This window comes from Vombatus ursinus, unplaced genomic scaffold (assembly GCF_900497805.2).
Source record: "Vombatus ursinus unplaced genomic scaffold, bare-nosed wombat genome assembly UNPS02014826.1, whole genome shotgun sequence".
Lineage (NCBI taxonomy): Eukaryota > Metazoa > Chordata > Mammalia > Diprotodontia > Vombatidae > Vombatus > Vombatus ursinus.
The window spans coordinates 13,172,291-13,187,452 of record NW_020954604.1 but is presented as its reverse complement, the minus strand read 5'-3'; the positions used below and the strand labels follow the sequence as shown (position 1 = coordinate 13,187,452).

General features: G+C 44.0%; 1 protein-coding gene across 2 annotated transcripts; it reads left to right on the top strand.

The window, feature by feature from the left end:
* The first annotated feature begins 2,595 nt into the window (after positions 1-2,595).
* PRICKLE4 (prickle planar cell polarity protein 4) lies at positions 2,596-15,074 on the top strand. Of its 2 annotated transcripts, XM_027838284.1 has the most exons (8): positions 2,596-2,925; positions 3,022-3,093; positions 6,081-6,217; positions 7,035-7,142; positions 7,682-7,819; positions 8,701-8,904; positions 9,256-9,451; positions 14,167-15,074. In XM_027838284.1, exons 1-8 carry the CDS (start codon positions 2,802-2,804, stop codon positions 14,517-14,519), a joined length of 1,332 nt encoding a protein of 443 aa, XP_027694085.1. In that variant the 5' UTR covers positions 2,596-2,801; the 3' UTR covers positions 14,520-15,074. The 2 variants fall into 2 exon arrangements, with proteins under 2 accessions (XP_027694085.1, XP_027694086.1); XM_027838285.1 differs by lacking the exons at positions 2,596-2,925; positions 3,022-3,093 and adding an exon at positions 4,173-4,278.
* Positions 15,075-15,162: the final 88 nt, after the last annotated feature.

Here is a 15,162-nt window from a genome sequence, read left to right as displayed (position 1 = left end):
AGAAAGAAAGAAAGAAAGAAAGAAAGAAAGAAAGAAAGAAAGAAAGAAAGAAAGAAAGAAAGAAAGAAAGAAAGAAAGAAAGGAAGGAAGGAAGGAAGGAAGGAAGGAAGGAAGGAAGGAAGAAAGAAAGAAAGAAAGAAAGAAAGAAAGAAAGAAAGAAAGAAAGAAAAGAAAGAAAGAAAGAAAGAAAGAATGAAAAAGAAAGAAAGAAAGAAAGAAAGAAAAGAAAAGAAAGAAAAGAAGTGGCCCCTGCTTCCCGTAGGAGGCAAAGGTAGTTAGCCAAGTCAAAGGTATGGTTTAAATACAATTTTATGGAATGGGGGAAGGGGACAAGAGAATGGGAGGAGCAAGCATGGCTCCAAAATGCCTGGGACGTCAGGTAGTCCAGAGGTGATAAACAAAGAGAACAAGAAAGGGGAGGGGAAAAGTTGTTCTGGAATTGAGGGTGCTTTGTGAAAGCACACAGAGAAGTCCATGGTGGAGGCTTCAATGCATAGTCTTCTTTGATCGCTTTTCTGACTGGTCACATCATGTATCTTATCTCCTATCTCATGTCCTGCTTGCTCTATCTGCTTCAAGCACTCTTTTCTACCTCATCACTTACACAAGTACTTATATGTCAGAGTGCTAGACCTATGGCCAAGAAGACCTCAGTACAGATGTAGCCTCAGATACTCCTTGTCTAATACTAGGCAAATCACTTCATTTTTGTCTGCCTCAGTTTTCTCAACTGTAAAATGGGGATAAGCATAGCATCTACTTCCCAAGGTTGTTATGAAGATCTAATAAGATATATTTGTAAAGCACTTAATACAGTTCCTGGAACACAGTAAGCACTTAATAAATGCTTGTTTCTTTCCTTTCTTATATTAAACATTCTATCTTCTGCCTCTGTGTCCTAAGGCATGAATGAATGAATGAATGAATGAGTGAATGAATGAATGAATAAGTGAATGAATGAATGAATGTTTTCCCTCCTCCTCACCTCTGCCTCTCAAAACCCATAGCTCTTCAAGGCTCAGCTTGGTATTAGAAGATTTTCCTAGTTCCTTCAGTTCTTAGTGCTCCCCCTAAAAAGACATCTTTTGTTTATTGTATATACATCTTGTATTGACTTACATGGGTACATATTGTATTTCCCTATTATAATATAAACTCACTGAGGACAGAGGCCATTTCTTGCTTGTTGGAGGTTTGGGGGAAGAGGGTTGTTTGTTTTTGTGACAGCCACACATTAATAAGTACCTAATAAATACTTGATGAATTGGATTGAATGGGAGGACACTGCAGGAGAAAAAAGGCAGCTAGAGGAGAGGAGGCTGAGAAACAAAGAACAGAGAGGTAGGGGTCACTGCAGGAAAGTGAAGGAGACCTGGAGAAAGGAAAGGAAACTGAGGGACACTGGTAAGAAAGAAGTGGGCTAGAGAATGAATAAATGAATGAATGAAAAAGCATTAATCAAACTCTACGTGCAAAACATCGAGCTGAATTCCAGTGGAAAAAAGAAAAAAGTAATACAGTCCTTGCTTTCAAGGAGCTCATATTTTAATGAGGGACACAATACATCTAGTAGATTTCAGCTGCAGATCGGATTTTTAAAAGTCTCGTGGTCCTTAGGGTGCAGCAGCAAAGCCGATGCTGAAACAGCTTTTAAATTTTCATTGCTACTGGTAAAACAACGTTGGTTTCTGATGTTGAATTTGTGACTGTGCCAAGGACTTTATTTTCTGGGTCTTGAGTAGCTGTGACCGCATAACCTTCAGAAGCAGCCACATATCCACAGAAGTTAATTTCCCCTTGATAATGGCTTCAAGGGCTGTGCTAGAAGTTAGGCTGGGGAATGCTGGCACCCCTCACCGGCCCATTTGTGGCATTTGGTTAGCAGTTGATGTTGGTGGTGGCAGGGGAGATTGGTCTCTTCTCTATACTGATTGCTCCCCTCGGCGATGCCTGAGGAGGGTGGTGAGCAGGGCTGGTGGTCTAAGGAGCACTGCTAGTTACAAGACTGTTGGGTTCACCGTCCTGGCCTGCCTCCAACAGGATGGAGAGGTGCTGGTGGTCTGAGGTGCCGGGGTGCTGCCTGAACAAGCCGAGTCCTGTCTCTCCTTCAGGTGCTTTGCTGCTTCAGAGAGATTCCGGAGGGGAGGGGAGGAAGTTGGGAGACGCTGGGGGTGATGAGAGGGAGGAGCTAGGAGACACTAGTAGGGAGGGAGTGGAAAGGGCTAAACACCTGAGAAGATTGGACGATACAAAGGGGAGGGGCGAAGACTCAGGACACTTTCCGGGTAAGGGAGAGAGAAGGGTGTGTCTTCATTTTACGTTAAATGAATGACACATAGATGTGTGCAAACCTATGCAAGTTCCAATATTTTATTGTGTTTGACTGTATTTGTAGTCCTGGAGGGTAAGGCTCCGTGTCACTGCTCTGTACCGGGATACAAGGGAGCGCTCTTCCTGCCTGCCCTCTCTCACCGCACGTCACACAATCTTTTTATTTCCAGGATCGGTGCTTCAGACTTTTGTGTTCCCAAAGCCGTCTGGCTAAGAGTGAAATTGCAAGGGGAGGGACTGGGGAGGAGAGAGGACGGGAATAGAGGGCGGTTCAGGGGCAGATGCAGTGGCCTGGAGGGAGGTGATAGCATGAAATTCCCTAACCTAACACAGCTTTGGGGACTGGAGGGGAGGGAGAAGAAAAAGGTGTCATGAACAGAGAAGTAGATCTGCTTCCTTCCTGTTCCCCATGTGCCCTGTTTCCCTCCCCATGGGTTTGGCTGCTAGAATGATCTCTGGAGGCGGATCCCATGTCGGAATCCTGCCTCTTTCCCTTCCCTTCTCTCTCCTCTCCTCTCCACCCATCCGGCCGGTGCTGGGGCCCCAAAGGGCATTGCCCCCGGCGGAGCTGGCGTCTGGTTAATCATTTAGCTGGTAAGAAGAGAAGAATTCATGCTCGCTCACCTGAATGCTGAGTGTCCCTATCCCGGGACCAAACACACTGGGTCTTCTTCATCTTCCACTCCCTAGGAAGCCCGCAGCACCTGGCCCCTCGAGGACTTCTTAAGCAAACCCTGGGGTCCGGAGGAGAGAAAGCTACAGGCAAGTGAATGGGGAGGGCCCAGGGGTTGGGACCAAGGGGAGCCTGAGAGGTATTGGAGGTGGAAGTGATTTTCTGTACAGTGTGATTTTAAGGGAATAGGAATTTCCTGTGTCCAAGTCAACATCATTTACGGAACTCCCTTCTGCTATCCAGCTCCATCCATACTCGACCTTCCTCTGGCACCTAAGGACACAGGATTACTATCTTCGTATATTGAAAGAGCTGTTTTTCTGAAAGGCTGAAACTAAGGGTTGGCAAGGCAGGCAGCTACCTTAGAAGGAGAGTCAAGATAGAGAGCATGCAAAATAAAAGCATTTATGTTAGCTGCTAGAAAACATTATCCTCCATGTCAAGTAGCTATTTCTTTTCTGACAAGTCTGTATATATGTCTTAGAATGAAGAACCAAAGCCTATGAGAGAACAGTAACACCCAGGGGGGACACAGTTTTCAAATGAAGTGATGATAATTTTTATAGGATCTTAGATTTAGAACTGGAGGGGATCTCAGAGGCCAGCTGGTTTGTTTTATAGAGGAAGAAAGTGAAACAGAGAAAGGTTAAGTGACATAGTTATTTAGAAACAAAGCTAGGATTGGAACCCAGGTCCTCTGCCACAAGACTCAATACTTTCCCCACTTCACCAGTTATGCACATGTAAACCTTTTATGCTCTGGAGTAGTCCTGCCCTACTCAGCCCCAGAAGGCAGAACTAATAGTGAAGTCCGGTGGAAGTTACAAGTGGAGGCAAAACTTGCTGACAGTTAGAGGTGTCCTAAAGTGGAAGGGATTGCTGAAGAGGAGCTAGTGACTTTTAAACAATTTATTAATTTATTTCTTTAGTTTTCAACATTCACTTTCATAAGATTTTGAGTTCCAGATTTTTTTCTCCCTCCCTCCCTCCCCCCCTCCTTCCCTTCCCCAAGGAGCTAGTGACTTGCCCCTTAGAAGAGATCTTAGAGTAGAATAGAGGCCAGATGACCACTTGCCAGGGATGTTGTTCAGATATAGTTTGGCAACGATGACTTCTGAGGCTCCTTCCAATTTTGAGATGATGATTCAAAGATTCTCTTTCTCAGGAGCTCAGCATCCTGCGAGAAAATGACTGAATAGAGGGGGATGTATGAGGGTAAACCTTCCCGTCTGGTCTCCTCCCTACAGGAAACATACAAGAGAACCCCAGGGAAGGTAGGAGGAAGGAAATGGACTGTGGGAGAGGTGGGATAGAGCAGGAAAGGGGATACCCATAAAGAAATATGATGGCAGATGGAGAGGTTGTTGGAGCAGGGCCACTTTACTATTTAAATAGTCTTCCAGGGGTGGGGGACCTTCAGCCTCAAAGCCATATGTGGCCTTCTAGATCCTCAAATATGCCCCCTTAATTGAATCTGAACTTCACACAACAAAACCCCTTAATAAAAGAATTTGTTCTATAAAACTTGGACTCAATCAAAAGGCTGTACCCAAAGACCTAGAAGGCCACATGTGGCCTCAAGGCTGCAGGTGCCCCACCCCTGATCTAGACTTTGTCTGTTGACCCCACTGCCAGGATCTTAAATGAGAATAACTCCCATTCACATAAGGATTTGTAGTTTATAAAGGCCAATTCCTTATAGCAACCCTGTGAGGTAGTGCAAGAATTATTATTCCCATTTTAGAGAGGAGGGAACCAAGACCAAAAGTCAATCATCAATCAACATATTTATTGATCATTTCGTTTCAAGCACTGTGCTAGGTTTAAGGACTGGTGGAGGTTGGGGGAGGCTGGGGATTCCATAATAGAGACACATAGGCATCAGTCTTCATTCAATGATTTTTGTTGTTCAATTGTGTCTGATTCTTTGGGGTTTCCTTGGCAAAGATACTGGAGTGGTTTGCTCTTTCCTTGTCCAGCTCATTTTATAGATGAGCAACCTGAGGCAATCAGGTTTAAGTGACTTGCCCAAAATCATACAGCTAGTAAGGGCAGATTTTAACTCAGTTCTTCTTGAACACAGGCCTGATGTTCTATCCACTTCACCACCTACCTGCCCCTCACTCAATGATATTACAGTCTAGTTAGGAAGAAAAAAAAAAGGAAAATAATGATAGAAAAATTAAATGCCATAGTGCAAGGGACCGTCAGTGCAATGGGAGTTCAGAGGAGGAAAAGACCATTGGGGATTCCCATGGTCAGGGAAGATTGCATGTCCTCTGAGTCTAGAAAGCTGAGTGGGATTTGGATGGGCATCTGGGAGAGTACTGAGGGTAGAAGGAAAAAAAGACAAAAGACTTGGAGGTTAAAATTAGGTGAAGGTGACAAAATCATAGAATCATATTCACAGAGCTAGAAGAAAACTCAGAGATCATCTAATTCAACCCCTTCATTTCACAAATAAGGATACTAAGGCTTAGAGGGGTGAAGTAACTTGTCTAAGGTAACACAACTAAATAGTGGCAAAGGTAAGATTCAAACTCAGGCCTTTTGACTCCAAATCTTAGAGTATAGCATAGTATGTATTGAAAATAGTGAGGAGATCTGACTGGGTCTGCTTAATGAAGAGCAGAACACAGAATCATAGAATGCTAAAGTGATCTTAGAAATCATGGATTCCAAACTCTTCCTTTTATGTATGAGGAAACTGAAGCATAGAGAGGTTAAGTGATTTGCCCAGGACTCTTGATTCCTAGCCCCTGGCTCTTTCTTCTTTACACAAGAAGCTAGGTGGCACAGTAGACAGAGTGCTGAACCTATAGTCGGAAATACCTGTTTCAAATCTGACCTCAGACACTTACTAGCTGTGCAACCCTGAGCGAGTTACTTAACATTTGATGGCCTCAATTACCCCATCTATAAAGCGGGGATAATAATAGCACCTACCTCCCATAGCTGTTGTGAGAATAGAATGAGATATTTGTAAAGTGCTTTGCAAACTTTAAAGCACTATACAAATACTAGTTGTTATTATTATTATGATGATTAATTATTACAGACCCCTTTCCTTGAGTAGATCCCTCTATGCTGTCTGAAGTCTGCTCCCAGCAAGATAAATTCACTTCCAGGGATCAGGAGACATCAGCCTGCTTGTTGGACAGTGAATCCTACTGCACCCTGGAGGAGGAAGGAACAGATCCCCTACCTTCTCAGGTAAGAAAAACTCTTTCCTCTTCTCCCTCCTGGACAAGCAGAATCTTGTATCTGTTTGGGGAATTTGCTTTCCTGGTTGAGTCAACTTCAATCAAAACTATCTCATACAACTCTCCCCACCTCCAGATATGCAGCCCTCAGGTCTTCTCTAGTGTTATGTTTTAAAATTAAGGTAAAATGAGATACAATGGCATTGATGCGGTTTAGGGGTTCAGGGGTGCTGGGACCCCAAAATCACAACACGCAGGTCCTGCCCGAAAGAATTCGACCCAAGCCTTCTTTCAGCCAAAGACAAGGTTTATTAGAACATCCGTCATACTGGGCAGACTCTTAAGGAATCTGAACATGGGTAAGCAGTGGCTAGATTATAAGAATCTAAGCAGTGGCTAGATTTTAAGAATCTGAGCTCAGGTCTTCTCTCTGGATGAAAATCAGACCTATTAGAGCATTTGAACTAATGGTGTCAGGGATTTCATGCATCTGAAATAGTCACATTTTAAAAGAGGATTATGGGAAGAGGGCATTATTTAGCACAAATGAATGAATTTGTAATGGTCAAGTTTCAGACCCCAGTGGAACAGATATTTTAGGATATGGAGAGTATTGCTAGAATCCTTCAAATGTCTCCATGATTATTGGCATGAGTCAAGCCATGTGGGTTTTGACGAAGGGAAACATAGAAAGAATTCCCCAATGCGGAAAGAATCTGTAGGGGAGAAAAGTGAAAGGTTCCCATGGAGTGCAAGAGGTGATGAAAGAAGCCCAACTGCATTCTAACTCCTATCAGCTGCTTCAGGTCTCTGCCTTGTCTCTTCAGGCGCCTGGACACCATGACCTGGAGTCCTCCTATGTGGATCCTAGCAATTCTCCTGACTGGCTTCGGATCCGGACTCTCCTGCAGCAGCTGCCTCCACAAGACAGTGATGTGAGCCCCAAATGCCAGCCCTGTCTGCTTAATTCCCCTTCTCTTTTCTCTCTCTTTTGTTACCCTCTCTCCCAGAGCAGTTCATCTCAATTCATCCTGTATTCATTGAGATGACTTTCTTTATGTTTAGAACTTGAAATTTTTACAGTGTTAATTGGGAAACAAGAATGAATGGGTGAAACATGGAGGGGAGCAATAATAAAAATTATTGTAGATAAAAATGGTTTAGACAATGATGTCTAAGGTTACAAATGATGGCTAAGGTCACTTCTCATTCTATGATGCTATGAGATCAGTGCTATTGAGAGTTATCAAGGAAAGCTTCCTGGAAGAGGTGATACTCAGGCTTGCCCTCTGCTTTTTTCCCCTTTTCTCCTATTGGACTACCTACTAGCCTCCTCTTCCCAGTTTTCCTTTTCAAACAAGAAGGCTCTATATTCTTTTTTCCTCCTTCCTAGCAATCAATCATTTTTTCTTTGGTCTAAGTTTACTCATCCCCTAAACACTGCTGTACTATGAATCACTATGAATTTTGACAGGAACGGTATTGTTCAATGCTTGGGGAACAAGAGAGATTCCAGCTTCGGCTGTTCAGTGCCCATCGGAGACAGGAGGCCCTGGGTCAGGGGGTCATTCGATTGGTGCCCTCTAGGTTTGAAGGGTATATGTGTGAGAAGGTGAGCTGCTCCAGAACACTACTCCTTTGGTATCATTATGCCCTTATCAGTCATTATTATTTACCCTCACCTCTAAACATTGTGGATCTCTGCTTCAACTCCAGGGGTCAAATGGAAGGGCTGGTTTTGCATTATGGAGGTGTTAAGGGGTCCATAGAGTCACTATGGCACAGAGGATAGAGAGCTGACCACAGAGTCAAAAAGACCTGGGATTAGGTCCTAATCTGTATAACCCTGGGCAAGTCACTACCTCTCAGTGCCCCTAGGCAATGCTCCAAGATTGTAAATTGTAGAGAAGGTTCTGATCTTGTTTGGGAGAGGAAGTTCCTTATCTAGGGCATCCTATATTGATGAACTATCAGGTTCTTTAAAAAAAAGAAGTATGTAGTACTTATTACATATTTTTTTAAACACTATGAAATGGAAATTCATAGTTTCATATGAATCCTCTCTGTTGTACTGTGTACATGAAAATGTTAATTTTTTTGTCTTTATGCATATAAGTTCAAAATGAATAAAACAACTTTTAAAAAAGAAACTGTAAGGAGGAGGGTGAGCAGAACATTACAGAAATAGAATAGGGAGAAAATTTCACAGAGGAATAGAAAAGTGGAGGAAAGTTGTGGTAGAAGCTTGATTTGGGGAAAGAATATGATAGACGCTAGGAGGTGTATATCTATGTATGCATGTGTATGTGCCTGCATATGTGTAAACAGGTAAGCATTCTTGGGAGGGGAATGGCAGAGGCTGAGGGGTAGAAGAAGGAATTAGAGATGACCTTTTAGAGGCTAAAGTGAAAGGTTCCAAAAGCAGGAGGCAGGAAGGTGAGAGGATGGAGAATTTCTCTTGGCTCTTTCCTGACACTTTTCCTTATCCCACAGTGTGGTGCAAATCTGAAACCAGGTGAGCCTGGGGTGTTTGCAGCTAGAGCAGGGGAGAGGAGTTGCTGGCATCCTGGCTGCTTCACCTGTCAGACCTGTAGCCAGGCCCTCCTAGACCTGATCTATTTCTACCACAAGGGGCATCTGTACTGTGGCAGGCACCATGCGGAGCTGCTCAGACCTCGCTGCCCTGCCTGTGACCAAGTAGGTATGGTTCCCTTGGAAGGGAAGAAGAACAGAAGGAAGGTGGCTGAGGCAGAGGAAGAGATGGGGACCTCCTGAGGGTTAAGCCTTAGAACCACTGCAGCCCAATACCCTCAGTTTATAGATTGGAAAATTGAGTCCCAGAGACTTGGTCAGATTAGTAACTGGTTAGCGGCAGAGCACTTCTGAGGATCCAGGTCTCCTAGCTTCCAGGCCAGTGTTTGGTCCAGGGCCCCACCTGCCTCTTCCTAACCCAGCCTTCACTTTCTACAATCTGCAAGCCTCTCACCCTTCCCGATCTCAAGCAGGTCTCTTCATGTCTGTCTTTCTCTTCTTCCCCTTACTCTGTAGCTCATCTTCTCTGGCAGGTGCACAGAGGCTGCAGGGAGACGCTGGCATGAAGATCATTTCTGCTGCTTAGATTGTACAAGACCTCTGAGCTCTGGGCAGTATGCTCTGCCTGGCAGTGGTCCCTGCTGCCCCAGATGCTTTGAAAATCGACTTCATTCTGATCCCAACTCCAGCCAGCCTGTAGAAGAGACCTTTGGTAAGAGAGGAGAATCAACTTAAAGGGAAGGGTATGGGGCAGACAGCTAGAGAAGCCTAGACTGGAACTTGAGGTCCAATCCAATCCAATATAATCTAATAAACATTTATTAAGCGCCTGCTATGTGCCAGGTACTGTGCTAAATGCTGGGGATACAATTAATAAAAAAAGAAAGACAGTCCATGCCTTCAAGGAGTTTACAATGTAACTGGGGGAGGGGGTGGAGAGACCACATGTAAAAAGAGGCAGGAAAGGGAAGTAGTAGTGGGAGATGGGGGAGGTACACCAGGGAATACCTGGCACAGGAGGGCGTCTTGCATCTTGTTCTGTGGAATTGAGACCAGAGCAGCAGATGCTGAATGAAGTGGGGCAAGAAGTCCAGTTTGTGCCCTCTATGAAGGAAGACATTGAGAAGAATTTGTTACTCCTCTATCCACCTCTACAGTCAGAAGAGAGAGGAGGTTGAGGGACATGGTGAGGGGTAAAGAGTGAAACTCTCTTTTCCTATGAGAGATACCCTCCTGACTCAAGGGAAAGGGAGTGGGAGAAAGAAGTGACCAGGGTTGTAAGAGGGAGTTTCAAAACTCCTTAATGATCAATCACAAAAGCTCCAAAATCTGCCAAGATATTTTTAGCTGTTCTAACTTTTCCCTGTAACCCCCATGAAGGAGGATTCAGAGGTGTAGAGGGAAAGGAGTAAGTAAGCCTCAGGGAACCAAAAAGCAATTGCAGTTTTCCCCAATTCTTTAGCACAGAGAGAATTAACAGAATTGAGCATACACTTCAAGATAGGGCATCCGTCCTTGTCCTCTATGCTGTGGAAAGTGTACCCAGGTCCATGGCCTTCAACTGACCCAGCGGACCAAGAATCTGAGAGCGTCAGTCCCAGTGTGAGACAGCCTCGTAACTCTCTGCCTGAAAAGCACCTCCAAGCCTTGGTGCTTGGAGAGTGACCACCTGCAGAGCAAGAAAGGTGGTGAGGAGGCTTACATATCTTTCCAGTCTTGGTTGGAGAAGAACTTGGGTTAGACAGTTTCCTTGTACGGCCATCAAAACGTTGATGTTTAGGGGTTTAGGGGTGCTGGGACCCCAAGATCACAACATGCAGGTCCTGCCTGAAAGAATTCGACCCATGCCTTCTTTCAGCCAAAGACAAGGTTTATTAGAACACACATCATATTGGGCAGACTCTTAAGGAGTCTGAACATTAGCAAGCTATTGGCTAGATTATAAGAATCTGAGCTTGAGTTAGTAGCATGGTAGTTTAGAGGTTTTGTTGTCATTTTTGGTTGTATGTGACTCTTTGTGACCCCATTTGTGGTTTTCTTCACAAAGATACTGGAGTGGTTTGCCATATCCTTCTCCAACTCATTTTACAGATGAAGAAACTGAGGCAACCAGGGCTAAGTGACTTGCCCAAGGTCACCCAGCTAGTAAGTGATTGAGGCTAGATTTGAACTCATGAAGATGAGTCTTCCTGATTTCAAACCCAGTGCTCTATCCACTGTACCCCTTACCTGCCCTAATTTAGAGGTGATGAACTTAATCTGGAAGGGGCATCTTTTTCCAAGGAATTGAGACCAAGCAAAACAGCAGATATGATTTGGAAAGCTAACAATAATAGCTACATTTGCATAGAGGTCTTCCCTGCTATCCCCATCTCCTCCCACACCCAGTACAAGAGTGATTTCTTGGATGCTGGAAACTCCTTTGACCAATGCAGATTGACACCTACTCCTCCACTTCCAGTCTTGGAGCCTTGTTATCAAGGTCTTGAACTGGTCTTTCTGCCTTTGAGGCCATTTAGTGTTACAAAGTACTTTTCCCTCTGCAACCTTTGGAGGTAGGGAGTGCACAATTGTTCCTTTCTTCATTTTAAGGATGAGAAAGTTGGGGCTCAGAGACTAAAATGTTTAGCTGGTCACAACCTTGGGTAAGTTAGTGGTCTAAGACAGTGGTGTCGAACAAATAGAAATGAGGACCACTGAACCATAAATAAGGATCCCTGCCAGTCAAATGTCAATTTAGAACACCACATATTAACATTATCTTCTATTGTATTTTTAATTAATTTGTTAAATATTTCCCAATTGCATTTTAATCTGGTTCTGCTACCCTCTGGTGTAAGAATTGAAATCCATCTCTTGATTGTGTAGTCAGCAGTTTCTCTTTCTTCCCATTTAAGGGAGACAGCCATCCCTAGGCTTGAAGGTGACACTAAGCAGTGTCATGAATTTATGTTACTATAGACCTGGGGGTTAGAGACCCTTGGTCATGGCCCCCCAAAACTTAGCTATTCCTTTTCCTTTCCCCAACTTCCATCATGCTTCCCCAAAACTTGTTTATTCATTCACTCCCCAGACCCTTGTGGGGGAGAGAAGGGAGGGTATTTCAACACAGAATAGAAAAGCATTCTTCCCTCTATCCCAGCAGGGTTGCCTGTATCCACAGAGGTGGGGGCTGTGAGGAAGAAGGTAGGGTGAGGAGCAGCACCTGCTAAGGGGGCCTAGCTGCTATCTCTGTTGAGTTTTATTCTGGGTCAGTAAGAAGAGACATCAAATTAGTCTGAGGTTGTCATTGAAGGTGCAGACTGGGTTAAAAAATAATAAGGTGTGCTGGGGGAAGGGGAGTGGACTATGCTGGCTAGGTCCCCAATTTAGTTCAAATCTTAATGTTAAAGACAGGTGTAAATTCCTTTGTTTGGCATTTAAAGCACAGGAAAGAAAGTAATTTGTTCCAGCTTCTAGGGGAAAAAAAGAACCTAGCCCTCAAATACGACAGTATTATTATTATTATTAAGCTTTTATTTAGTATTTTACTTTTCCCCAGTTACATGTAAAAACAATTTTTAACATTTGTTTTTAAAACTTTGAGTTCCAAATTCTCTCCCTTCTTCCCCCCCCCATTGAGAAGGCAAGTAATTCCCAAATCCAACAATATGTTGTAAAAATGTGACCAAAAATTAATATTCCTATGGACAGAGCTCCCATGTGTAGCAAAGACAACAGTGGGTCCCACACATGTAGTGAGGGCTGTCCCTGTATTGCTCAAAGGGAGGCAAAAAAGACATCTCTATCTTCTTCTCCCTCTACCCTTCTCCAAGGGAGATTTTATTCCTATCAAGAGGAAAAGCAGGAAGTTAGGGTTATAGGCTACCACTTTATTTTCCTCGGTGAGAGGAAGTATCAGGCTAGAAGTATATCTGTCTGTTCTCTTAGATACTGTAGTCTAGGGGATATGATCAGGTTCTGTCTAACTTCTGATTGCTTTGTTATTTTGGCGGGCAGGATATCCCCAGCTGCATATCTAAGGCTTGACTCTTTCCCAGTTTCACAATAAACATGCAGTAAGTAGCAAAGAAACTCATTTATATAAATCACAGCATAACAGAAATCAGAGAAAGTCTACATAGGAGGATATATGCCAGACAACACAGAGTGAAGGCACTCTCCCTTTAGGAGCAAGTTAATTCAGTTTAACCAGGAGAGAGGGTCCTAGAGCTCACCTAAGGGTAAACTTTAAATCTCTAGAGTAGTAAGCTGGGTATAGGGACATGATAGAAACGGCCAGTTCTCACATCTTCCCAGAATCTTTTCCTTCAGCAATCTGAACTCTTCCACCCTCTCTTTCTAAGCAGGAGCACTGAAGCAATTTGATGCTTGAACACGACTCAAGGTTTGATGAGTTGGGGACCGGGACTCAAAAGGGGGATTCAAAGGGAACCCTTTCTTACAGAATCCACTTACACTTATATGACAAGTCACTTAACCTCTCATGGCCTGTTTTTTTTCCTTGCAAGATGAGAGAGTTCATGGGATTTTAGCTCAGGTCTTCCACACTTCAAGTGCATGACTTTATCCATTATGCTACCTAGTTGGACTAGATGACCTCTAAAGTCGCTTCCGGCTATAAATTTAAGTTCCTAGATCCTGTGTCTTTGCAGCTCCAGCTCCTGATACAGAGTATCAAACTATCAGTCTTCTAGCATTTTTTAGGTAGGTACTAGGGATACAATAACAAAAAGTGAAACAGTCTCATCTCAAGGAGGTTACATTGTATCTGGGACATATTTACAGAGAGAAGTATACACAAAATAAATACAAAGTAATTTTGCTAGAAGGCATTAGCCCCTGGGAGATCAGGAAAGGCCTTTTATAAAAGGTGGCATTTGATCTGAGCCTGGAAAGAGACTTTTTGTTGTTCTTTGTATTCTTAGTGCTTAGCACAGTGCCTGGCACATAGTAAGTGCTTGCTTGTTGAGAGGAACAAGAGGCAGGAGTGCATTCCAAATTTGGTGGAAAGGTGCAAACCAGGGATATGAAGTATTATTCTTGGTGAGAAAAAGTAAGGCCAGTTTGGCTGGACCACAGATTGTGTTAAGGGGGATGTATAAGGATGGAAAGGTAGGTTTTGAAGAGCTTTAAATGCCAAACAGAGGTTATAGGTAAGTCAAGTCCAGAATTGTTTATTAAGCACTTACAGTACCAGACACAGTGCTAAGCATTGGGAATACAAATACAGACAATCTTCGCCTTCAGGGAGCTTACATTCTAAATGAAGAAAGACAACGTGTAAAAGGAAACTGAAAAGGAGGAATGCCTCCAATTAAAGCAATGGGACAATGGTCTATCAAAAAGACTGAGGATGGTCAGAGTGATGCTTAATAAATGCTTGATTAATTGATAGGTTGACCTCTGTTGTTTCCTCTCTCACAGCCTCCCAGAGCAAAGATCCTACTGCTGTCTGCTCCAGTTCCTGCCATGAAAACAGGATGGAGCAGCCTAGAGATGGCCCTGAGAAAGATGAGATTCCCCAGAGCTTCCTAAACAGTGCTGAGATCCTTGAGAAGAGCCCCGAAGAGAGAAGACCGAGTTGCTCTTTGAGGACCCCATGTTCAGGGGAAGATGGACCCTGCCCCACTTGCTCTTCCTCTTCGGACTCTGAGCCTGATGGCTTTTTTCTGGGACAGCCTTTACCCCAGCCTGGGGATGGGAGCCCGGCTGATCCTGGCAGTTTCCACCTACATGCTGGGGGCAGAGCCCCAGGGAGACAGTGTAGGGTCTGCTAGAATTCTGCCCTCCTCACCCTTACTACTACTGCCTCAGATGTAGGTGGTGAGGAAGTGTGAACCTGAGCCTCTGTCCCAGACAGAAGACTCCCCCCCTCTAGAAAATGGAGCCTGGAGTCCTCAGTGAAGGAGGTTGCAACCAAGGACACTGACATTTCAGCAGTGAGCAGGGGTTCAGGTCCCAAGCCTGGGGGTGGGAGTGAGTGGATAGGACTCTGCTGTGGGGTGAAGATACCCAACTTCCTGACTAGCATATACTTTTTCTTCATCTTCAAATAGGTCCAGTCTTTTGGGACTATCTCAGCTCCATGTTTGCCAGGCCAGATAGAGCTAGTACTAGCCTTGCATTGACAGCTGTCCTCAGGTCAACCACATCTTCAGTGAAAGCTCAGTTAGTTCTGAAACCTGGGGGGGTCAGTTAACAAGTATTTATTAACCTTGAATGAAGGCACTGTGCCAGGTACCAAGCAGGCACTTAATAAGTGCTTTTTGACTGACTGGCTGGTGTGCTGACACAATGGTGTAAATAAAACTGACCATGTGACTTTGAACAAACTCACTTTCCCCTCTTTCGTGGTTATTCTCTTCAAATTTGTGTTGGACTAGAGAATTCATATCTTAGGTCCCTTTTCCACCCTTTGGC